Below are 24340 nucleotides of genomic sequence, written 5' to 3'. Positions count from 1 at the left end.
GGGTAGAGTGCTTTGGTTGGAATGGATGGTGTGAAGGCCCATGGTGGATGAGTGGGGGCATGTGTTGGCAGGCAGGGCATGAGGGCCATTGGGGTGGTTGGCATGGTTGAGGAATGGTGAGTGGGTATGGTGGTGAGGGATAGAAATAAGAGTAAAGAACTGGAACTTAACAGCTCTTGTGGCTGCTTCTGATCTCCAACCAGTGTGGTGAGCCTGACTCCATCAGTCACATATACACTCCCTGGAACAAAGATCCCACCATTCAATGGAGTTTCTCCCAAAGTGGGTGGAATGAGCCAGGAAATTTCCGAACTGCACTATCCACCTCAGGAACGAAAATCCGGACTTCCGGGTGCGGCTATGCAGAGCTAGGTCGCATATTCGGTAGCTCCTGCTTGGAACGGACCTTTGGGCTCGTTACAGGGCCCCCACAGCATTTGTTTGCCATTTCCCGGTGTGGGAAGAAGGCTGCAGCATTCCCCCGACAGTGTCCCCCAGGAAGGGTATGTCTCTTGGTTGCCAGACACGGCAAGAACAGTAAAAGATTTGGCTGCAACTGCAGGATAAACAGGGCCTCTTCCAGCATGCAGGCGGGGGAAGGGCAAGCTTAAAGCTGCAAGCTGACCTGAGGGCCTGTATCAAAGGTGAATTCTAGCAGCAGAGGGAACAACTGTGAAAAGATCTCATCAAGGCCACTGAAGGGACTTCCGGTTGCGGTGATGCCTAGCTAGCCGCACGCTTCGGCGGCTCCAGCTCCGACGGACCTCCGGGCTCTTTTAAGAGCCCCAACGGGGAATTTTTCGACGACGCAACCCGGTGTGGGGTGTGTGAGAAGGGAGTCCCCCCCAAACGAAGGAGGAAAAAACCGGAGGCGGCGGCGGCGGCTGCAGCGCGAGGAATCGTCGACCAAAGGGTCAGAAAGAGAGAAGTACAAGATGGCGGCGGAGAAAGCGCAGGCGACATGGGGACCTGAGCAGGATGAAATCGTGAGACGGTGCGTGGAGCTGCTGAAGAGGGAGGTGCTGACCCCGATGCTACTGGCAATTGAGGGGGTCAAGGAGACATTAAAGACCCAGGAGACTGAGCTCCGCGTGGTGGAGCAGAAGGTGACAGATATTGAGGACGAGATCCTGGGCCTGGCGGTTAAGACTCAGACGCACGAGGCACTTCACAAAAAGTGTACTGAAAGGATCGAGGCCCTAGAAAACGGAGCGCGAAGGAAGAACCTTCGGATACTAGGTCTCCCTGAGGGTGTGGAAGGAGTGGACTGTGGAGAGTACGCAAGTAAGATGCTGAGTTCACTGATGGGTGCTGAGGCCCCTGCGGGCCCCATGGAGGTGGAGTGGACAAATCGGATTCCGGCGAGAAGACCAAAAGCAGGAGAACCACCGAGGGCGATAATCGTGCGATTTTACCGCCTTAAGGTCAGAGAAGAGGTCCTGAGATGGGCTAAAAAGGTGCGGAGTAGCAGATGGGAGATTATTTGTGATACATCCAGGGGACCAGAGTAGAGAGATAGAAGGCTTACCGCTAAGGAAAGTGGAAAGAAACATCCGATACCTGGGGATTCAGATTACTAGGAGCTGGGGAACCTTGCACAGACTTAATCTGACACGGCTGGTAGAACAAATGGAGGAGGACTTCAAGAGGTGGGACATGCAGCCTCTATCGCTGGCGGGCAGGGTGCAAGCAATTAAGATGATGGTCCTCCCGAGGTTCTTATTTGTATTTCAATGTCTCCCTATACTAATCACCAAGACCTTTTTTAATAAAATAGATAGGAGCATCACGAGCTTCGTGTGGGCAGGGAAAGTTCCGAGAGTAAGGAGGGGGTTCCTTCAGCGTAGTAGGGACAGAGGAGGACTGGCACTACCGAACTTGGGTGATTACTATTGGGCCGCCAATGTGGCAATGATACGTAGATGGATGATGGAGGGTGAGGGAGCGGCGTGGAAAAGACTGGAGAGAAAGTCCTGTAAAGGGATGAGTTTAGAGGCGCTGGTGACGGCGCCGCTACCGTTCTCACCTAAAAAGTTTACCACGAACCCGGTGGTGGCGGCAACACTGAATATCTGGGGACAGTGGAGGCGACAGAGAGGGGTGCGGGGAGCCCTGGTGGGGTCCCCTATCAGGAACAACCATAGGTTCGCCCCAGGAAGAATGGATGGAGGATTTCAGAGCTGGTACCAGTTGGGAATTAGGAAGGTGGGAGATTTATTTATAGATGGGACTTTTGCGAGCTTGGGAGCATTGGAGGAAAAGTATAAGTTGCCCCGGGGAAATTTCTTGCGATATATGCCGGTGAGGGCGTTTACTAGACAACAGGTGAGGGAATTTCCGTTGCTCCCGACACAGGGGATACAGGACAGGGTGCTTTCAGGGGTGTGGGTCGGAGAGGGCAAGGTGTCAGAGATTTATAGAGAGATGAGGGAAGAGGGGGAGGAGTCGGTGGGCGAACTAAAAGGAAAGTGGGAAGAAGAATTAGGGGAGGAGATAGAGGAGGGTATGTGGGCTGATGCCCTAAGCAGGGTAAATTCCTCTTCCTCATGCGCCAGGCTTAGCCTGATTCAATTTAAGGTGCTACATAGAGCACATATAACGGGGGCAAGATTGAGCAGGTTCTTTGGAGTGGAGGACAAATGTGGGAGGTGTGGCGGGAGCCCGGCAAACCACGCACATATGTTTTGGGCGTGCCCGGCCCTGGAAGGGTATTGGAAGGGAGTGACGGGAGTGATTTCGCAGGTGGTGAAGGCCCGGGTCAAACCAGGCTGGGGGTTAGCTCTATTTGGAGTTGCGGAAGAGCTGGGAGTGCAGGAGGCGAAAGAGGCCGATGTCGTGGCCTTTGCGTCCCTAGTAGCCCGGCGCAGGATCCTACTCATGTAGAAGGAGGCGAAACCCCCCGGACTGGAGGCCTGGGTAAATGATATGGCGGGGTTCATTAAACTGGAGCAGATAAAGTTTGCCCTGAGAGGATCGGCTCAAGGGTTCACCAGGCGGTGGCAGCCATTTCTCGACTACCTAGGGGAACGTTAGAGGGAAGACAGATGACCAGCAGCAGCAACCCAGGGGGGGGGGGGGGGGTTTAGTTTAGTTTAGGTCAATAGACAATGGGGTTTTGTTACCTGTGTATTGTTAAAAATTTCTGTTTTGTTATTGTTTCGTTTGCTTTGTAAGAGGGAAAAATTGTTGTTTGGAAAAAATTTTCAATAAAATATATTTTTTTAAAAAGGAACGAAAATCCAGATCATAGAGTCTGCAAAGTGATATTGATAATTTAAGTGACAGGGCAAAAAATCTGGCAGTGCAAGGTTGTCCACTTTGGCATGACGAAACGAAAAGCAGTACAGAGGGATATGGATGTCTTTGTACATAAATCATAAAAGGTTTGTACGCAGGGGCAACGGTGAATTAGGAAGGCAAAAGGAATCTTGGCCTTCATTGCACGAGGAAAGGAGTTTAAAAGCAGAGAAGTTATGCTATCACAGTACAGAGTATTGGAGAGACACCTGGAGTATTGTGTACCAGTTTGGTCTCCTTTCTTAAGGAAGAATATACTTGCACTGGAAGCAGTTCAGAGAAGGTTCCTGGGCTGATTTCTGGTGTGAAAGGGTTTTCTCATGAGGAAATGTTGTGCGGGTAAGGCCTGTGCTCACTTGATTTAAAAAAAATGAGAGGTGATGTTATTGAAACATAAAAGATTCTGAGGGACGTGGGACTTCCGGTGGCGGCCATGGTGTGAGCGGTTGCACATTTGGTGGCACCCGTGGTATTTTTTGGTCCTTTCCCCATCTGAAGGACGAGGTTTTTGGATGGAAAGAGGTGCAGGAGTACCTGGAGAAGGTGTAACTCCTCTGATGTGGCTGGTGGATGGATCCACAAACTAGGAGTGGGACGAGAAAAAAAAGAGCTGCTGAACAGGAGAGTCGTCGAGGTGTGCCAGAGGTTAAGATGGTGGAGGGCAAAGGGGTTGTTCTGCTCACGCTGTGGTCAAAGGAGCAGTTAGTGGAATTTCTGAATGCCAAGGTCAGAGGAAGAAGGCCAAAGTGGCGGAGCCAATTAAAGCAGAGATCAAGAGAGTGCAGCAGAGGGTGGAGTCCCAGGGCCGGGCGATCCAGAAAGTGGAGGAGGCAGTGGGAGAGCATGAGGAGCAGCTGGCCTCATTGATGGCCGAGGCGGGGGTAATGCGGGAGACCCAGAAGAGGTGAAGGAAAAGGTAGAGAATCTGGAGAACCGCACCAGAAGGCAAAACTTGAGGATTGTGGGGATGCTCGAAGGTGCGGAAGACAGCACATATGTGGTCAAAATGTTGGAGCAGCTGATGGAGGTCCCTGGAGGTCGACCAAGCACACAGGGCACTGATGAGGAGGCCGCAAGCGGGCGAGCTGCCAAGGGTGATGGTGGTGCAGTTGCACTCATTTCTGGATAAAGAGAATATTCTGGAAGTGCACCTGAGAAGGGAACACGCTGCGGGTGTATCAGGACCTGGGTGTAAAACTAGCAAAGAGGAGGGACAGGTTTAATCGGGTCAAGGCACGGTGACACAGTGGTTAGCACTGTTGCCTCACAGCTCCAGGGACCTGGGTTCAATTCCAGCCTTGGGTGACTGTCTGTGTGGCGTTTCAAATTCCTCCCCGTGTCTGCGTGGGTTTCCCCCAGGTGCTCGGGTTTCCTCCCACAGTCCAAAGATGTGCAGTTTAGGTGGATTGGCCATGCTAAATTACCCCTTAGTGTCCAATATGTTAGATAGGGTTACTGAGATATGGGGTAGGGTGGAGGCATGGGCTTAAGTAGGGTGCTCTTTCCAAGGGTCTGTGCAGACTCGATGGGCCGAATGGTCTCCTTATGCACTGTAAATTCTATGATTCCATGAAGGCTGCCCTCTTCAAGAAGAGGGTGAAGTTTGGGGTGCTGTAGCCGACCCGCTCTGGGTGACTTTCCAGAAGTAAATATTATTATTATTATTATTTTGGTATGCCAGAGGAAGCAATGGAGTTTATGAGGGACAATTCACTGGCAGGAGAAGGAGCACATTAAACTTTGGTGGGGTTTGTGAGGATGCTTCATTGACCTCGGGGACCTTTTCCCCTTAAAATGTTCTTTCGGTTTTGATGGCTGGGGGTTTGGAGGGCAGGCCCTCCATGGGGGGGAACATCAAGGGTGAGTGCCTCTTTTCTGCTTTTTAGGGGTGCGTGGACGGGAGGGGGGTAGGGGATTTGTAGGCCTTGGGCAGGGGCTGGTCACATGGAACATGAGGGGCTGAATGGGCTGGTCAAACGGTCACGTGTGTTCGCACACCTGAGGAGTCTGAAGGCGGACGTGGCCTTTTTGCAGGAGGTGCATTTGAAGATAGGGGACCAGACAAGGTTGGTAAAAGGATGGGTGGGGCAGATGTTCCACTCGGGACTGGACATGAAGACGAGGGGGTGATGGTTCAGGTGAATAAGCAGGTGGCATTTGAGGTGGGGAGCATTGTGGCAGATCCGGGGGGGCGGGGGCAGGTTCATGATTGTGAGTGGGAAGTTGGAGGGGATGCCGGTAGTCCTGGTAAAGGTTTATGCCCCAAATTGGGATGATGTAGACTTCATGAGGTGAGTGCTGGGGAAGATTAATGACCTGGACTCGCACCAGTTGATCATGGGGAGGGATCTTAACACAATCATAGAGTCAAGCTTGGACCGGTTGAGCCCAGGGTCGGGGAAGGTGTCGGCAAAGGCAAAGGAGTTGATGGGGCCGTGGAGGTTTGGGAGGCCGAGGGTGAAGGAATTTTCATACTTTTACATGTGCACTGGGTGTACTCCCGGATTAACTTTTTTGTTTTGGATAGGAGGGCGTTGTTGGCGGAGGTGGTCGATTTGGCGTATTCAGCGATCGTGGTCTCTGACCACACACGCCGCATTGGGTGGATTTGCGAGTGGACCGGGGGGGGGGATTATTGTTATATTACATTATTGTATGAGTCGGAGCCCTGGGCCGTGGTGGTGGTGGTGGTGGTGGTGGTGGGGGGGGTTGCACGGTTCTTGGATGGGCTGGTGTTTCCTAGGGTTGACAAGGAGTTGGTGCAGGGATTGGGGGCCCCAGTGGGCTGAGGGAGGTGATGGAGAGTATGGGGGCGATGCAGGCAGGCAAGGCCCTGGGCCCAGAAGGGGTCTCGGTGGGCATCCATCGTTTAGATATTGAAAAAGGACAAGGGGCCGGAGCAGTGTGGGTCATACCGTCCGACGTCGCTATTGAATGTCGACGTCAAGTTGCTGGCGAAGGTGTTGGCTCCCGGGGTGATAGGCGAGGAACAAACCGGGTTGTGAAAGGGAGACAGTTGTCGACGAATGTGAGGAGGCTGCTCAATGTAATTATGATGCCCCCGGAGGGGCAGGAGGTGGTAGCGGCAATGGTGGTGGATGCAGAGAAGGCTTTCGACCAGGTGGACTGGGAATATTCGTGGGAGGTGCTGGGGTGGCTTGGGTTCGGTACTGGGTCCGGTTGCAAAACAAGGTACAAATGTGGACGAACCTGGTGAGTTTGGGATATTTCGGGCTGCCTCGTGGAACGAGGCAGGGGTGCCTGCTCTCCCCTTTGCTCTTTACTGAATATAATGAATTACTACTGGCCGGCGAACATCGCCATGGTTGGGAAATGGGCCATGGAGGAGGGGTCGGCATGAGGGTGTATGGAGGCGGCTTCTTGTAGGGGAACGAGCTTAAGGGCATTGTTTACAGCGCCTCTGTCGTTCTCTCCGGCCAGGCACTCCGTGAGCCCAGTGTTGTTGTCAGCCTTGAGGCTGTGGGGGCAGTGGAAGCAGCATTTGGGATTGGGGGGTGCCTCAATGTGGGCACCGATTTGTGAAAATCATAGGTTTGCACTGGGGGGGGGGGTGCAGTTTGGATGCAAGGTTTTGGGGGTGGCGGCAGGCAGTGATTGAGCGATTCGGTGACCTGTTTGTAGGGGGCAGTTTAGCGAAATTGGAGGACCTGGAAAAAAAGTATGAGCTGCCCAGGGGGAACGGTTTCAGGTACCTGCAGGTTCGGGATTTTGTGAAGCGGGAGATGCCGTCTTTTCCTGCTTTTGAGGTTGCAAGACAAGGTGCTGTTGAAGGAGGATACGGGGAGGGGAGGATGTCTAAAGTCTGTAAGGCGCTGATAGATTGGGAAGGGGTCCCGGTGGGGAATATGAAGTAGAGTGTTATGGAGGCAGGTACGAAAGTAGATTTCATACCACAGTCAAATCAGCCATTATATTATTAAAGGGTGGAGCAGGCTTAATGGGCCAAATGGCTTATTCCTGCTCCTATTTCTTATTGTACGCAATGGCAGTGTTCTGGGATACACAATTGTGTGCTTGTGTATCCATACCTGTGAATATATATGAAAATACCTTGTGAACATGCTTTCTATGTGAGTTTACAAACAGCTATATTGTAAAATACCAGCTTTGTAACAAATTGTACTGCTAAGCATTCATCTACAAAATGCTACAAGCTTTGAAACACAATTTAAAGAATCACAATGAGCACAAAAGCATACTAAAATTATCCTTCTGCTGGAATTCTAAGGCATTTGTGTTTTTTGAAAATTACCAAAAATGACAGTTGCCAAAAAGATTTCTATAGGTAAGTTTTACCAAACATATAGGGAAAGATGGATTGATTGATATTTATTGTCACATGTACCGAAGTACAGTGAAACGTATTTTTCTGTGGCCAAGGGAGTGTACACAGTACGGACATAGTAGACAAAAAGAATAATCAACAGAGTACATCGACAAATAGTGAGTGGTTACAGATCTTCCGTCTGTTCACGCTGGTGGGTTCTTGCAGCTCTGCCAATGACACGCATGCCTCGGGGGTTGCCCAGTGACGTGGGATGTTCAATGGGAAATCCCATTGTCAGCGGAGGGATCAGAAGATCCCACCACTGGCAAATGGTGGGTTGCCTCGCGCCACTAAAAAACATGCTACAGGGTGGTCAGAGAATCTCAGCCATCATTTTTTTAATAAATGTGACAGGCCTTAATTTAGACACTATAAACTTCAGTTACTAAGATAAATTGCAGACAAAAGGTTCTGAAAATATCTGTTTTGTAACTTGATTAGTTGAGCAACAAGTTACGTTGACTTTCTTCAGCTAAATTTCAATGGAATCATAATAGTTACAGAAGTTTTACTTTTCAATTTCGGTCATTCAAAAGAAGATGCCAGATGGTGCAAAAGTATAATTGTTGAGCTCTATGTCCAGCAACCATGTGCAAACAATGTATTTAATGTAGGTTAACAACAACAAAAATTGTGTTACCTCTTTCTTCAACTGCACGAATACATTTCTTTACTAAATCAAATCCAATTTTGTCCAGTTGGGCAGCTAAAAATCAGAAACAAATACATTGATTTTAATGAGAGTTAAAACTTCAGAAACACATTTTCAAAATACAATGAACAACGGGTAGAAGGAGAAGACCATGAATTGTCTGTTCCACTTTGGAGGATTTGGCATCATATTCTTTTAAATCCTTTTGGACATGATAAATGCCAGGTCAATGAACACTCCCAGGTCTCCATCTACTTTTAGTAAGTGCCATAGAGAACACACGCCTTCTGGTTTTACTTCCTATAATTGAAAAGTTGCATTTGCTATTATTGAATTTCCTTATCACTTATCAACCCAACTGAAAATCCTGTAACACAGTTTTTTTCATAAGAACTAATCTGTTCCACCTGAATTCAGTTTGCTTCTCCTCCGCAAGCTTTAGGTCAGCTACAAAATTAACTTATTGCTTCCCAAGTTTGACCAAGCTCTTCTTAAGACTGCTTTTTATTTCTGTCAGTCATCTGCTTCTTTCTCTTTATTGTGTGGAGGGGAAAGATTTCCAACAGCAGGAACTGGAAATAACAATTTTAATACTCTGCATTTTTCTATTCCTTTCATTCAATCAAGCACATTATGAATCTAATTTCAACTACACAAAAAATTAATCAGGTGACGCCAGGGAATTTCATGAGGTGGATTCTCCATTTCCTGATGCCGATACCAGGATTCCCAATCAGGCGGAGAATGGAGCGTCAAGGGATAAATGGGTTGGCGCCCAGCGTTGCGATGCTCCGATTCTCCGCCACCGGCGGTGGGAACATACAAATCACCGATTTACAGCTATTTCCATTTGATCAATGGCCTAGAAGCCTGAATCTCCACCGCCCCACTATTCTCCAACCTCCATAGCGGGAAATCCACCAGGTGGGCTTTGGTACACCAGGTGTGGTTCGAGGGCAGGTAGAAGTCGAAAGAAGTTGAACCATGACGTCACAGCCTGCAGGTAAGGGACTGGCTGGTGACTGGTAAGTAGTTTTTCTTTTATTTTCCCTCGGGTGTTATCGTGCGGGGCGCACAGGTTGCTGAGTGAGTGCTTGCTGGGAAGGGGAGTGAATAACAGGTAAGCTCTTTCTTTCTTTTTCTTTTTTTATCTAGCAGGGATGGCAGGGAAGGTAGTGCAATGTTCCTCCTGCAGAATGTTTGAGGTGAGGGACGCCGTCAGTGTCCCTGCTGATTTCATTTGTGGGAAGTGCACCCATCTCCAGCTCCTCAGAAACCGCGTTAGGGAACTGGAGCTGGATGAACTTCGGATCATTCAGGAGGCAGAGGTGGTCATAGATAGAAGCTTCAGGGATGTAGTTACTCTGAAGAATAAAGATAGATGGGTGACGGTGAGAGGGGCTGGGAGGAAGCAGTCTGTACAGGGATCCCCTGTGGTCGTTCCCCTTAGTAACAAGATTACCGCTTTGGATACTGTTGGGGGGGGGGCTTACCAGGGGTAAGCCATGGGGTACAGGTCTCTGGCACAGAGTCTGTCCCTGTTGCTCAGAAGGGAAGGGGGGAGAGGAGTAGAGCATTAGTCATTGGAGACTCCATAGTTAGGGGGATAGATGGGAGATTCTGTGGGAACGAGAGAGATTCGCGGTTGGTGTGTTGCCTCCCAGGTGCCAGGGTGCGTGATGTCTCGGATCGTGTTTTCGGGATCCTTAAGGGGGAGGGGGAGCAGCCCCAAGTCGTGGTCCACATAGGTACCAACGACATAGGTAGGAAAAGGGATAGGGGTGTAAGGCAGGAATTCAGGAAGCTAGGGTGGAAACTTAGACAAACAGCGTTATTATCTCTAGGTTGTTACCCGTGCCACGCGATAGCGAGACGAGGAATAGGGAGAGAGAGGAGTTGAACACGTGGCTACAGGGATGGTGCAGGAGGGAGGGTTTCAGATTTCTGGATAATTGGGGCTCATTCTGGGATCGGTGGGACCTCTACAAACGGGATGGTCTGCACCTGGACCAGAGGGGTACCAATATCCTGAGGGGGAAATTTGCTAATGCTCTTCTGGAAGGTTTAAACTAGTTCAGCAGGGGCTTGGAACCTGAATTGTAGCTCCAGTATACAGGAGGTTGAGAGTAGTGAGGTCATGAGTAAGGTTTCAAAGTTGCAGGAGTGTACCGGCAGGCAGGAAGGTGGTTTAAAGTGTGTCTTCTTCAATGCCAGGAGCATCCGGAATAAGGTGGGTGAACTTGCGGCATGGGTTGGTACCTGAGACTTCGATGTTGTGGCCATTTTGGAGACATGGATAGAGCAGGGACAGGAATGGTTGTTGCAGGTGCCAGGGTTTAGATAATTCAGTAAGCTCAGGGATGGATGGTGGTGAAAGAGGGGGAGGGATGGCATTGTTAGTCAAGGACAGTATTACGGTGGCAGAAAGGACGTTTCATGAGGACTCGTCCACTGAGGTAGTATGGGCTGAGGTTAGAAACAGGAAAGGAGAGGTCACCCTGTTAGGGGTTTTCTATAGGCCTCCGAAAATAGATGTAGAGGAAAGGATTGCAAAGATGATTCTGGATAGGAGCGAAAGCAACAGGGTAGTTGTTATGGGGGACTTTAACTTTCCAAATATTGACTGGAAACGCTATAGTTCGAGTACTTTAGATGGGTCTGTTTTAGTCCAATGTGTGCAGGAGGGTTTCCTGACACAGTATGTAGATAGGCCAACAAGAGGCGAGGCCATATTGGATTTGGTACTGGGTAATGAACCAGGACAGGTGTTAGATTTGGAGGTAGTTGAGTACTTTGGTGGTAGTGACCACAATTCCATTACGTTTACTTTAGTGATGGAAAGGGATAGGTATATATTGCAGGGCAAGAGTTATATCTGGGGGAAAGGCAATTATGATGCGATGAGGCAAGACTTAGGATGCATCGGATGGAGAGGATGGGCACAATGGAAATGTGGAGCTTGTTCAAAGAACAGCTACTGCGTGTCCTTGATAAGTATGTACCTGTCAGGCAGGGAGGAAGTGGTCGAGCAAGGGAACCGTGGTTTACTAAAGCAGTCGAAACACCGTCAAGAGGAAAAAGGAGGCTTCTGTAAAGATGAGACGTGAAGGTTCGTTTGGGCGCTCGAGAGTTACAAGTTAGCTAGGAAGGACCTAAAGAGAGAGCTAAGAAGAGCCAGGAGGGGACATGAGAAGTCTTTGGCAGGTAGAATCAAGGATAACACTAAAGCTTTCTATAGATATGTCAGGAATAAACGAATGACGAGGGTAAGAGTAGGGCCAGTCAAGGACAGTAGTGGGAAGTTGTGCTTGGAGTCCGAGGAGAAAGGAGAGGTGCTAAATGAATATTTTTCGTCAGTATTCACACAGGAAAAAGACAATGTTGTCGAGGAGAATACTGAGATTCAGGCTACTCGACTAGAAGGGCTTGAGGTTCATAAGGAGGAGGTGTTAGCAATTCTGGAAAGTGTGAAAATAGAAATGTCCCCTGGGCCGGATGGGATGTATCCTGGGATTCTCTGGGAAGCTAGCGAGGAGATTGCTGAGCCTTTGGCTTTGATCTTCAAGTCATCTTTGTCTACAGGAATAGTGCCAGAAGACTGGAGGATCACAAATGTTGTTCCCTTGTTCAAGAAGGGGTGTAGAGACAACCCCGGTAACTATAGACCAGTGAGCCTTACTTCTGTTGTGGGCAAAATCTTGGAAAGGTTTATAAGAGATAGGATGTATAATCATCTGGAAAGGAATAATTTGATTAGAGATAGTCAACACGGTTTTGTGAAGGGTAGGTCTTGCCTCACAAACCTTATTGAGTTCTTTGAGAAGGTGACCAAACAGGTGGATGAGGGTAAAGCAGTTGATGTGGTGTATATGGATTTCAGTAAAGCGTTTGATAAGGTTCCCCACGGTAGGCTACTGCAGAAAATAGAGAGGCATGGGATTCAGGGTGATTTAGAAGTTTGGATCAGAAATTGGCTAGCTGGAAGAAGACAAAGGGTGGTGGTTGATGGGAAATGTTCAGACTGGAGTCCAGATACTAGTGGTGTACCACAAGGATCTGTTTTGGGGCCACTGCTCTCTGTCATTTTTATAAATGACCTGGAGGAGGGTGTAGAAGGATGGGTGAGTAAATGTGCAGATGACACTAAAGTCGGTGGAGTTGTGGACAATGCGGAAGGATGTTACAAGTTACAGAGGGACATAGATAAGCTGCAGCGCTGGGCTGAGAGGTGGCAAATGGAGTTTAATGAAGAAAAGTGTGAGGTGATTCATTTTGAAAGGAATAACAGGAAGACAGAGTATAGACAGAGTATAGACAGAGGGCAGCATGGTAGCCTTGTGGATAGCACAATTGCTTCACAGCTCCAGGGTCCCAGGTTCGATTCCAGCTTGGGTCACTGTCTGTGCGGAGTCTGCACATCCTCCCCGTGTGTGCGTGGGTTTCCTCCGGGTGCTCCGGTTTCCTCCCACAGTCCAAAGATGTGCAGATTAGGTGGATTGGCCATGATAAATTGCCCTTAGTGTCCGAAATTTCCCTTAGTGTTGGGTGGGGTTACTGGGTTATGGGGTTACTGGGTTATGGGGTTACTGGGTTATAGGGATAGGGTGGCGGTGTTGACCTTGGATAGGGTGCTTTTTCCAAGAGCCGGTGCAGACTCGATGGGCCGGATGGCCTCCTTCTGCACTGTAAATTCTATGATATAGCGTGCAATTCTGGTTGCTGCATTATAGGAAAGATGTGGAAGCATTGGAAAGGGTGCAGAGGAGATTTACCAGAATGTTGCCTGGTATGGAGGGTAGATCTTATGACGAAAGGCTGAGGGACTTGAGGCTGTTTTCGTTAGAGAGAAGAAGGTTAAGAGGTGACTTAATTGAGGCATACAAGATGATCAGAGGATTGGATAGGGTGAACAGTGAGAGCCTTTTTCCTCGGTTGGTGATGTTCAGCACGAGGGGACATAGCTTTAAATTGAGGGGAGATAGATATAAGACAGATGTCAGAGGTAGGTTCTTTACTCAGAGTAGTAAGGGCGTGGAATGCCCTGCCTGCAACAGTAGTGGACTCGCCAACACTAAGGGCATTCAAATGGTCATTGGATAGACATATGGACGATAAGGGAATAGTGTAGATGGGATTTAGAGTGGTTTCACAGGTCGGCGCAACATCGAGGCCGAAGGGCCTGTACTGCGCTGTAATGTTCTGTGTTCTATGATGTGGTGTACCCCGAGGTGGGTCAGCGAATAACTGAGGTCCCCCCCCCCCCCCCAAAGTCCACTGGGAAAACCCCCAAGGTCCACTGGAAGGCCCCCTCCCCCTCACAACCCAAATCCTGCACTATCACACCCTGCTGACAAGTAGGGGCATCTTCACCCGCACCACGGAAATAACGGGTCCCCCCAAACAGCACACACATGAGGGTGACCCATCCCCCTGCCACTGACCCCACCATTAGAACCCCCCCCCCCAACAGAGATTCCCCATCTGGAACACCAGAGATTCCCCATCAGTCACTCCTGCCTGAAATTTGAAGAGCAGTCCCGGCAGTAAAGTGACAAGTTACTGCATTTTTGCTTACCCTTCCCTAACATTTGCTGCTTCAGATAAATGTGTTCAAAGTAACAGCTGTTACAAGTGTCAGAAGCTTCCTGGAAAGCCAAGTACACTTCAAAGTGCTTGAAATCCCTTAACAGCATTTGCAATACAAATCCTCCATTCAATTTCACACCGCAATCCATTGCACTAGCCAGTGATTGATAGTTTTATTTGTCCCTACACAGCTACTTAGAGGGTTGGTTTATTTATCTTGGGGAAGGAGTCCGCTGCTGGACCTCGGTTTTGGGCCACCTGCTCAAAATGACGTCCCGCTACCGGGATTCCGTTGGAATCTGGCGAGCTCTCCCCCAAGCATAAATTAGCATGGTAAGGGGGAAGAGACTTACATACCGGGCCCCACTCCAGCACCAGCAGTAGCGACTCTGCGCTGGTGGGAGCACTTGGGCTCCAGAACGGAGCCTATATATGAACCCAATGGACCAAATGTTAGGATAATTTAGTTGCAATAATATCAAATACGGAGAGAAAAACATGCAAGTTGAGACATCACTTAACAGGAAACTTGACTTCTAGGTATCAGTTCTCAATATTTGCTTATAGAATCTCCATTTGGGTTGCGCTGGAACCACTCGACCTCGGACCTCGTTTCAACTTTAGCCCAAATAAGTACAAAAGACCTGAATTCCGTAGATGAGGCGAGAGGCGGTCCTTCGACATTAAGCCAGCAATTGACAAAGTGTGGCATCAATGAGCCATAGCAAAATTGAAGTCAATGGGAAAAACTCTCCAATGGTCACTGTCAGACCGAGCACGAAAAAGATGCTGACTACTGGAGACCAATCACCCCAGCCCAGGACATCACTGTGGGAGTTCCTGATAGTAACGTCCTAAGCCCAAACATTTTCAGCTACTTCATCAATGACTCTGCCTCCACTATTCGAAGTTGGGATGTTTGCTGATGATTGTAGTTCCTTTCGCAACTACTCAGGTAAGGAAGCAGCCTGTGCCTGCGTGCAGCAAGACTTTGATTATTCAGGCTTGGGCTGAGAGGTGACAAGCAACATTGACACCACATGTAGCAGGCAATGACCATCTTCAACAACAGAAAATCTAACCAGCTCCCCCTAACATTGATTAGAAATTTAACTGGAATAGCCATTTAAATATTGTGGCTACAAAGCAGTTCAGAGATTGGGGGCGCGATTCTCCACTCCCGCGCCAGTTGGGAGAATCGCCTGGGCCGCCAAATTTTCCCACGCCGCCGGTCGGTCTGACGCCCTCCCGCAATTCTCCCAAGCGGCGGGAACGGCCCCTTCGAGTTCCGCGCGACGCAGCCTGGAGACTCGCCCGAGACACCCAAAATGGCGATTCTCCGGCACCCCTGCTATTCTCAGGCCCGGATGGGCTGAGCGGCCAGGCCAAAACGGTGGGTTCCCCCCGGCGCCGTCCACACCTGGTCGCTGCCGTCGGGAACAGCGCGGGAACGCTGGGGGGGGGGGGGGATCCTGCACCGGGGGGTACCTCAAATGGGGTCTGGCCCGTGATCGGTGCCCACCGATCGTCGGCCCGTCCTCTCTGAAGGAGGACCTCCTTTCCGCAGCCCCGCAAGATCCGTCTGCCATCTTCTTGCGGGGCGGACTCGGAGAGGACGGCAACCACGCATGCGCGGCAACCCGCGCATGCGCAGGTGATGCCAGTTATGCGGTGCCGGCCGCGTCATGTATGTGGCGCCGCCTTTACAAGGCGACAAGGCCTGGCACGTGTAAATGACGCGGCCCCGCTCCGAGCCCATTATCGGGCCCTGAATCGGTCGGGATAGGGGCCGTTTCGCGCCGTCGTGAACCTCGACGGCATTCACGACGGCGTGGGCACTTCGGCGCGGGAGTGGAGAATCCCGCCCAGGGTATTCTGCATCGAGTAAATTTACCTCCTGACTCCATAAAGCCTTTCCACCATTAATAAGGCACAAGTCAGGAGTGTGATGCAATGCCCTCCACTTTGCTGGATGAATGTTGCTCCAACAACACTGAAGAAGCTGCACTATCCAGGACAATTCAGCCCACTAGATTGGCACCCAACCCAGCACCTAAACCTTCTCTCCTTACACCACAAGTGTACAGTGGCTACAGCGTGCACCATCTATAAGATACACTGCAGGAACTTGCCAGGTTCCTTCTACAACACCTTCCAAATCAAATTATTAACACTAAATACTTACCGCCTTCACTTATGGGATTGTCCTTATTCAAGATGTACACCTGAAAAGTAGTAAAACATTATTTTTTAAATCCATGTGAAAACTATACTAGAACTAGAAATTTCTGGTAATCTGAACCAATACAAATGTCATGAAGTTCATGTTATTCAATGAGACCACACATATATAATAATGTAGGAGGTACCACACCTAGATGATGACTTAGTCGCTAAAAAGTCTTTAGTCATGTTTTTTTTAAATAACATCAGTTATTCCACACCTAGCATTTTATGAAGCAAAAGTCTGAAATTCTCAAGGCAAATGATATTTAATTTTATTTGACTATTTTAAATGTCTTTGCAGCTGACAAAAATCATTCTTGGCTTGAAAGAAGCAAGGAAGTTATGTTAAACGTGCAGGAAACACTGGTTTTGCCTCAACTGGTGTATTGAGTCTAGTGCTGGATGTGACAGCTCTAAGTTGCCGAAAAGATTCATGAGAATGGATCCAGGGTAGAGGATCCAGGGTAGAGGACCCAGGGAAGAGGATCTTCGGTTACCAGAATAGATTACAGAGAAGTTAGGACTGTTTTCCTTGGCAAAGAGAAGGTTGAGAGGAAATTTAATTGAGGTATTCCAAATCATGAAGGATCTGGACAGATTAAATGGGGAGAAACTGTTCCCATTGATGGAAGGATCGAGAACCAGAAGGCACAGTTTTAAGGTAAAGAAGCAATGGCCACAAAGGGCCCAATTCACCCCAAAATTTCTAAGTTAATTTGCGGCGGGTTTTTCAGGGAGTTTCCCAACGGCGCTACCGGCGAGTTCCCCACCACGATTCAATGACACTTTTTTGGGCCCTGGGGAGTTTCTTACCCGTTTAGCCCACACTTAGAAATTCTTTTTGCACTGGTGAGCTGAACTCAGAGATCGGGCCGCCATTTTCAAAGGGTGCCCCGATCCAAAGTGAGCTTGTGGGTCCCCCACAACCCCAATACACATGGACACTACCCCACAATCCCCCGGAGGCTGTCGGGAGGCTTGCTGCAGGTTTCTCCTGGCATTTACCGGCTGTGTTGTGCTCAAGCGAGAGCACAACGTGGCCGGAAATTCGTGCCCAAGGAAAAACTATTTCATGTAGTAGGATGTAGAATACACTACCTGAGGGCTGGTGGATGTAGGTTCAATCTAGGCATTCAAGAAGGAATTAATTACCTGAAAAGAAACAATGTGCAGAACTACGAGAAATCAGGGGCGGGATTCTCCGACCCCCCGCAAATAAATGTTGGCCCTGTGCTCTTTCGATTTCCTTTTTGAATGAATCCCATTGGATTTTCCTACAAGAAGCTGCTTCCAGTCGACTTTGGCCAGATCTTGACTTATTCCATTAAAACTGGCCTTATCCCGATTCAGAACCTTCATTTCCATCTTTGTCCCTTTTCCATAGCTACCTTAAATCATATGTTATGGTCACTGTCACCAAATAGCTCCCACACTGAAACTTCTAACATTTGCTCGGCTTCATCCCCGCATTCCCGAATACGAAGTCCAGCACCAGCCCCTCTTATAGGATTTTCTACGTACTGGCATAAAAAGCTCTCCTGGATGCATTTTAAGAATTCCGTCCAATGAACCAGAAAGAGACCACAATGAACCAGGCCGAAGGAACTGACCAAGAAGATTAGAGAGTAGGGTTCAGCTGTGACAGTCATAGTGAGAGAAGCAGGAATTGGACTGGATTCATTATAGCAAGTTGCAGTGAGAAACAAAGAGAGACAGACAGACACAAAGTGCACCAGTCACTGAAAAAATGCAAAATATAAAAAAGAGAAAAACAAAATAACAAAAAATAAAACTTGGTGAAAAGTAAATTCAAATGAGTTGGAACTACCTTGCAATAGTTACTCAGCTTGACAGTGCAATAAATCTATGAAAAGTTGCAACAATGGGATGAATTTTTCAGCTGGGGGGGGGTATGTATTTCACTCACTGCCAGCTGTAAAGGTGGTCATCAACTTGCCAACTTTAAATCTAGCTGCCCCACAGCAACAATATTCTAGGTGCAACCTTAATGACGTGAGAATGGGTCTTTCACCTCTCAGGAACAGGAAGTAGCACCCTAGAGACCTGTTGGTCGATCTGTAGCCCCAGCACCGATAAAAAACAAAAGTGACTATCAGCAGTCTTGTGATGAACAGAAGATGAAAGGAGTCGGGGGTTGATATTTTAGAAGCTGCGGAGACGTTGGGGGGGAGGCACAAAACACAATTGGAAGACGAGTTGTCCTTGATGGGCATTTGATCCTAAGCCTTGGGAGAATCTGGCGCAGACATATTTAAGTGAGCCTAACTGCTCATGTAAGTATGCAAATCTGGATCCCGCCCAGTGAGGGCGAGATCCAGATCGCGACATCTTGCAAGATCTTGTTAGATATCACAAGGTGTCCAGAGCATCGCAAATCCAGCGATGAGACCCCTCCCAAGATTAACAGTCTCATTGCAACCTGAGTCGGACATGATGAAGCCATTTGATCAGGCCCTAAGTTTGTTTTAATTTTGGGACATACACATTCATCATGTGACATCAGTGGAAAATTCCACTGAACATTAAGTGGATGAGCTAATTTTCAGCTACAAAACCAATTGGGTTTCTATCTCATTCTTCATTTAGCCTCCATTGTAGCTCTTTCTACCTCACTGAACTAGCTACATCTGCACATTTAAATAGTCATAAGTGCCGTTTGGCATTATAAATAGTTCCATCTAGAGATATTAACATTAATAACATCTTCATATTAAGCAACAACAAACAATGAACAACTCCTGCATTATTTTCCAGTATTAATGCATTGAGCGAAGGAAAACTGGACATGGACAGGAAAAAAAACTTTTGTTTCTGAAATCTGGAGGCAATAATCTTAGCCTCTAAGTAAATGATAATTTTCCCTGCTGTAATTCAGGAATAAATATTCACTGAACAAAGAAAAAAGTACAGCGCAGGAACAGGCCCCAACTTCCTCCAAGCCTGCACCAACCATGCTGCCCGTCTAACCTAAAACTTTCTACACTTCTGGGGTCCGTATCCCTCTATTCCCATCCTATTCATGTATTTGTCAAAACATCACTATCGTACCTGTTTCTACCACTTCCTCTGGCAGCGAGTTCCAAGCACCCACTACCCTCTACGTAAAAAACTTGCCTCGCACATCTCCTCAAAATTTTGCCCCTTGCACCTTAAACATATGCCCCCTAGTACTTGGCTCTTCCACTCTGATAAATAGCTTCTAACTATCCACTCTATCCATGCCCCTCATAACTTTGTAGACTTTTATCAGGTCGCCCCTCAACCTCCATCGTTCCAGTGAGAACAAACAGAGTTTATCCAAACTCTCCACATTGCTAATACCCTCCTGGCCAGGTAACATCCTGGTAAACCTCTTCTGTACCAGCTCCAAAGCCTCACATCCTTCTAGTAGTGCGGCGACCAGAATTGAACACCATATTCCTAGTGTGGCCCTCTGCCTGTCAATACCCTTAAGGGTTCTGCCATTTACTGTATTTTTCCCACCTGTATTAGACCTTCCAAAATGCATTACCTCATATTTGTCCGGATTAAACTCCATCTGCCCAAGTCTCTGCAAACTTACTAATCAGACCAGTTACAAATAGCACCAGTCCCAGTACTGATCCCTGTGGAACACCACTAGTCACAGCCCTCCATTCAGAAAAGTACCCTTCCACTGCAATCATCTGTCTTCTGTGACCGAGTCAGTTCTGTATCCACCTTGCCCACTCACCTCTGATCCCATGTGACTTCACCTTCTGTACCAGACTGCATGAGGGACCTTGTCAAAGGCCTTACTGAAGTCCATATAGACAACATCTACTGCCCTACCTGCATCAATCATCTTCGTGACCTCCTCGAAAAACTCTATCAAGTTAGTGAGACACGACCTCCCCTTCACAAAACCATGCTGCCTCTCGCTAATACGTCCATTTGCTTCCAAATGGGAGTAAATCCTGTCTCAAAGAATCCTCTCCTCTCCAATAATTTTCCTACCACTGACATAATACTGACATATCAAGGATGATCCTGAATTATCCTTGTTACACTTCGTAAATAAAGGAACAACAATAGCTATTGTCCAGTCCTCTGTGCGGAATCTGCACGTTCTCCCCATGTGGGTTTTCTCCGGTTTCCTCCCACAAGTCCCGAAAGACGTACTGTTAGGTGAACTGGACATTCTGAATTTTCCCTCAGTGTACCCGACAGGCTGCGGAGTGTAGCGACTAGGGGATTTTCGCAGTAACTTCATTACAGTGTTAATGTAAGCCGACTTGTGACACTAATAAAGATTATTATCTGGGACCTCACCTGTAGCCAGTGAAGATACAAAGATTTCTGTCAAGGCCCCAGCAATTTCCTCCCTTGCCTTCCTCAGTATTCTGGGGTAGATTCCATCAAGCCCTGGGGGCTTATCTACCTCAATGTTTTTCAAGACGCCCAACACCTCCTCCTTTTTGATCTAAATGCCACCCAGACTATCTACACATCGTTCCCCGGACTCATCGTCCACCAAGTCTTTCTCTAGGGTGAATACTGATGCAAAGTACACTGTTTTGGAATGTTTTACTGGTTTAAAAAATTACTTTGTTCTCCAAAAATCCAAGACAACTCCATTCAAGCCAAGCTTAAATTCAAATGCTAGCAATGTTGTAGCCTGAACTAATGATTATTGTTTGAACATCTCAAAAAAATTGAGTCCCAAAGGCATTTATGAAGTTAAGTGATTACTGTATACATTATTGTGTTATTGTGTTGTGTTTGCTGGGGCGCTGTTTAGCTCAGTTGGTTGCACAGTTGGTTTGTGCTGCAGGGTGAGCCAACACTGCAGGTTCAAATTCCCGTCATGGCTGATGTTATTCATGAAGTCCCCGTCTTCTCAACCTTGCTCCTCGCCTGAGGTGTGACGACCCGAAGGTTAAATTACCACCAGCCAGCTCTCCCCCTTTAAGGGGAAAACAGCCCATGTGATCTGGGACGATAGCAACTTTAAGAACAAAGAAAAGTACTGCACTGGAACAGGCCTTTCGGCCCTCCAAGCCTGCGCCGACCATGCTGCCCCGTCTAAACTAAAATCTGCTACACTTCCGGGGTCTGTATCCCTCTATTCCCATCCTATTCATGTATTTGTCAAGATGCCCCTTAAACATCATTATCGTCCCTGCTTCTACCACCTCCTCCGGCAGCGAGTTCCAGGCACCCACTACTCTCTGTGTAAAAAACTTACCTCTTACATCTCCTCTAAACTTTGCCCCTCGCACCTTAAACCTATGCCCCCTGAGTAATTGACCTCTCTACCCTGGGAAAAAGTCTCTGACTATCCACTCTGTCTATGCCCCTCATAATTTTGCAGACCTCTATCAGGTCACCCCTCAACCTCCTTCGTTCCAGTGAGAACAAACCAGGTTTATTCAATCCCTCCTCATAGCTAATGCCCTCCATACCAGGTAACATCCTGGTAAATCTCTTCTGCACCCTCTCTAAAGCCTCCACATCCTTCTGGTAGTGTGGCGACCAGAATTGATCACAATACTCCAAATGTGGCCTAACTAAATTACAGCTGCAACATGACTTGCCAATTTTTATACTCAATGCCCCGGCCAATGAAAGCAAGCATGCCGTATGCCTTCTTGACTACTTTCTCCACCTGTGTTGCCCCTTTCAGTGACTTGTGGACCTGTACACCAAGATCTCTCTGACTGTCAATACTCTTGAGGATTCTAACATTCACTGTATATTCCCTACCTGTATTAGACCCTCCAAAATGCATTACCTCACATTTGTCCGGATTAAACTCCATCTGCCATCTCGCCGCCCCAAGTCTCCAAACAATCTAAATCCTGCTGTATCCTCTGACAGTCCTCATCGCTATCTGCAATTCCACCAACCTTTGTGTCGTCCGCAAACTTACTAATCAGACCAGTTACATTTTCCTCGAAATCATTTATATGTACTACGAACAGCAAAGATCCCAGCACTGATCCCTGCGGTTCCACTACTTACTTACTTATTGTGTTGTTATATGAGGTAACAACAGTCTAGATTATAAACTACTATGTGGAATAGAGAAAAGCAACTCTACACGAAAAGTATTTCCAGGTTTTTGTTTTGCATGCAATTTCAAAAAGAACATTTCTGGAAAAAAAATCTGTTTCAACATGACCTGAAACCTCTAATTTGACAATTGAGAGACAGATCCTCTCTTTCATTAGAATATCCATTTAGTTTCATTGGCTATGTGCTGGTGGAGAACATTACCTACCATTTTAAATGTCACAGCAGGGCGGCATGAGTCACTGCGAATTTGATCATCCAGAAACCAGGTAAACTTTTAATTTATTTCAGAAATTGCTTCAGAACTAGTCGTATTTTAGGCAATAACCAAGACACAACAGAAAAAATGACTAAATGTGTTCAGATTTGAATGAATATATTCTGGTTTTGTGAACATCTTTTGGTATGGTGGGAAACAGAGACAAATTAATTGAAATGAATGTGTATGGCCAGGCTAGGCACCTATCTCGGAACCTGAATAGTGAGTCACAAGGTGCCCCTGATATTTGTTCTTGAGAACCATTTCCAATGGGTTGGGGCACGGATGACAGCAAAAGGAAGCATACTAGTACAGTGCAAAGATCATCATCATGGTCCAAAGGTAAGATGGAGGATATGCGGACTGGGGTAGGTACCATAAAGAAGGGGCATCATGGGGAGGTGAGACCATCAGTTAGGTCGGGAGTTAGATGGGGGTGACATAACCATGGCTGGAAGGAGGTAGCAGCACCCAAGATGCGGAAAAAGACAAATAGCACTCTGACAGATCCCACATTCTTTCAATGAAGGGTTTGGCAGAGGCACTCCTATTCCTTCCAAATCTATATTCAGCTAAGTACATTAAAAACACCTCACCTGCTGGCTGCTGCTTTATATAGTTTGGTTATTGAATCTGGCACCAGTTCCCTCAGGGAAAAGCTTCAGGTCACTTACTTGCACAAGAAAAGGATCTAATGCCTGTTTCAGACATGAGCATTTGATAAAGGCTGGTGTTTTTACTTTTATGAATATGACCACTCATAATGAGCATATGCTTCCAACCCCAAGGGTGGGATTCTCCGTCGGCGAGATCCTCCGCTTCGTCGGCAGCACACTCACACCCACGGATATCCCGACAGTGTGGAGGTGGCCATAATGAGAAACCCCATTGGCTGGCTGCAGGGACGGAGGATCCAACTGTCGGTGGGGGCGTGCCGCACCAGGAAACAGGTCTGGCGGGATGGGGACTCCTGCCCCATATTTGAGCCTTAAGAGGCAGTCTAGTGCCTTGCATGGCTGAATTTTGAGCCCATAGGTTTTGGTGATTTACTAATAATTTTGCATTTATACAGCCAACTAATTAGGTCTGCACTGCTCAGACATTAGCATAAAGACGACATAGATATCATAGATATACGACAAAATAGAAGGAAAAGCTTCATTTAATTAGATTTCAAGTACAGTACCCGTTATTGATTTTGGCAAACATGCAGAGCTAAGTTTTATCTACAACTTCACTAAAAACCTCTTTGTCATTATCTATACCTCATTAAAGAGGATGAATCATGGTTTAATGCATCGACCAGTAAACAAAAGATGCCTGGCCTGCTGACTGGCTCCAGCATCATCTGTTTTTATGTAAAATGCAGCATTTGACTTTATGCAACTGAAATGAAATTCATTAGCTAAATAAAATATTTACCTGAAGTATCTCCCCACCCAGTTCATCCAAATCCCAAATGTGAAACATTTAAGTGTTAAAATACCATGTTGTATGATATAATATAGAATAAGATCACAAACTAGAGCACTGCTGTCTCTTGGAGGAAAAAATGAATTGCTGACAGCAAAATGCTTTAAACATTTTCTTATTAAACACTATTCTTCCTCCTATTAGTCTTAGTATGGCTTTCTCCAGAATTCATGAAGGCCCCATGTTTCCACAAACACCAATTCATCCACTCCTGCATCCAATTCTGAGCATGATCCACTGTCTCCACGTCTGATAGTAAAATAGCTTCAAAGACACTTATTCTAATAGACATTTGTTCTCAAGTCTTTTCATTGTCATACTCCACCCTATGTCAGTGATCTCCTCCAGCCATACATTACTACAACACCTTCTACCCTACTCCTTGTTCCCTGTTTTTTCTAGTCAATCAATGGTGGATGTTCCTTCATGTACTTTGCCTTCAATC

General features: G+C 47.4%; 1 protein-coding gene across 2 annotated transcripts in view; it reads right to left on the bottom strand.

Moving 5' to 3' along the window:
- Positions 1-24340, bottom strand: part of LOC140426992 (rho GTPase-activating protein 26-like) — a 315317-nt gene that overhangs the window by 145290 nt on the left and 145687 nt on the right. For both annotated transcript variants that reach the window (XM_072512347.1, XM_072512348.1), the window contains exons 12-13: positions 16069-16108; positions 8286-8351 (exon numbers count right to left, since the gene is read on the bottom strand). In XM_072512347.1, the coding sequence (XP_072368448.1) occupies positions 8286-8351; positions 16069-16108 (106 nt within the window). The remainder of the gene's footprint in view (positions 1-8285; positions 8352-16068; positions 16109-24340) is intronic.

This window comes from Scyliorhinus torazame, chromosome 7 (assembly GCF_047496885.1).
Source record: "Scyliorhinus torazame isolate Kashiwa2021f chromosome 7, sScyTor2.1, whole genome shotgun sequence".
NCBI classification, from domain to species: Eukaryota; Metazoa; Chordata; class Chondrichthyes; order Carcharhiniformes; family Scyliorhinidae; genus Scyliorhinus; species Scyliorhinus torazame.
This window is presented reverse-complemented; position numbering and strand designations above follow the sequence as displayed.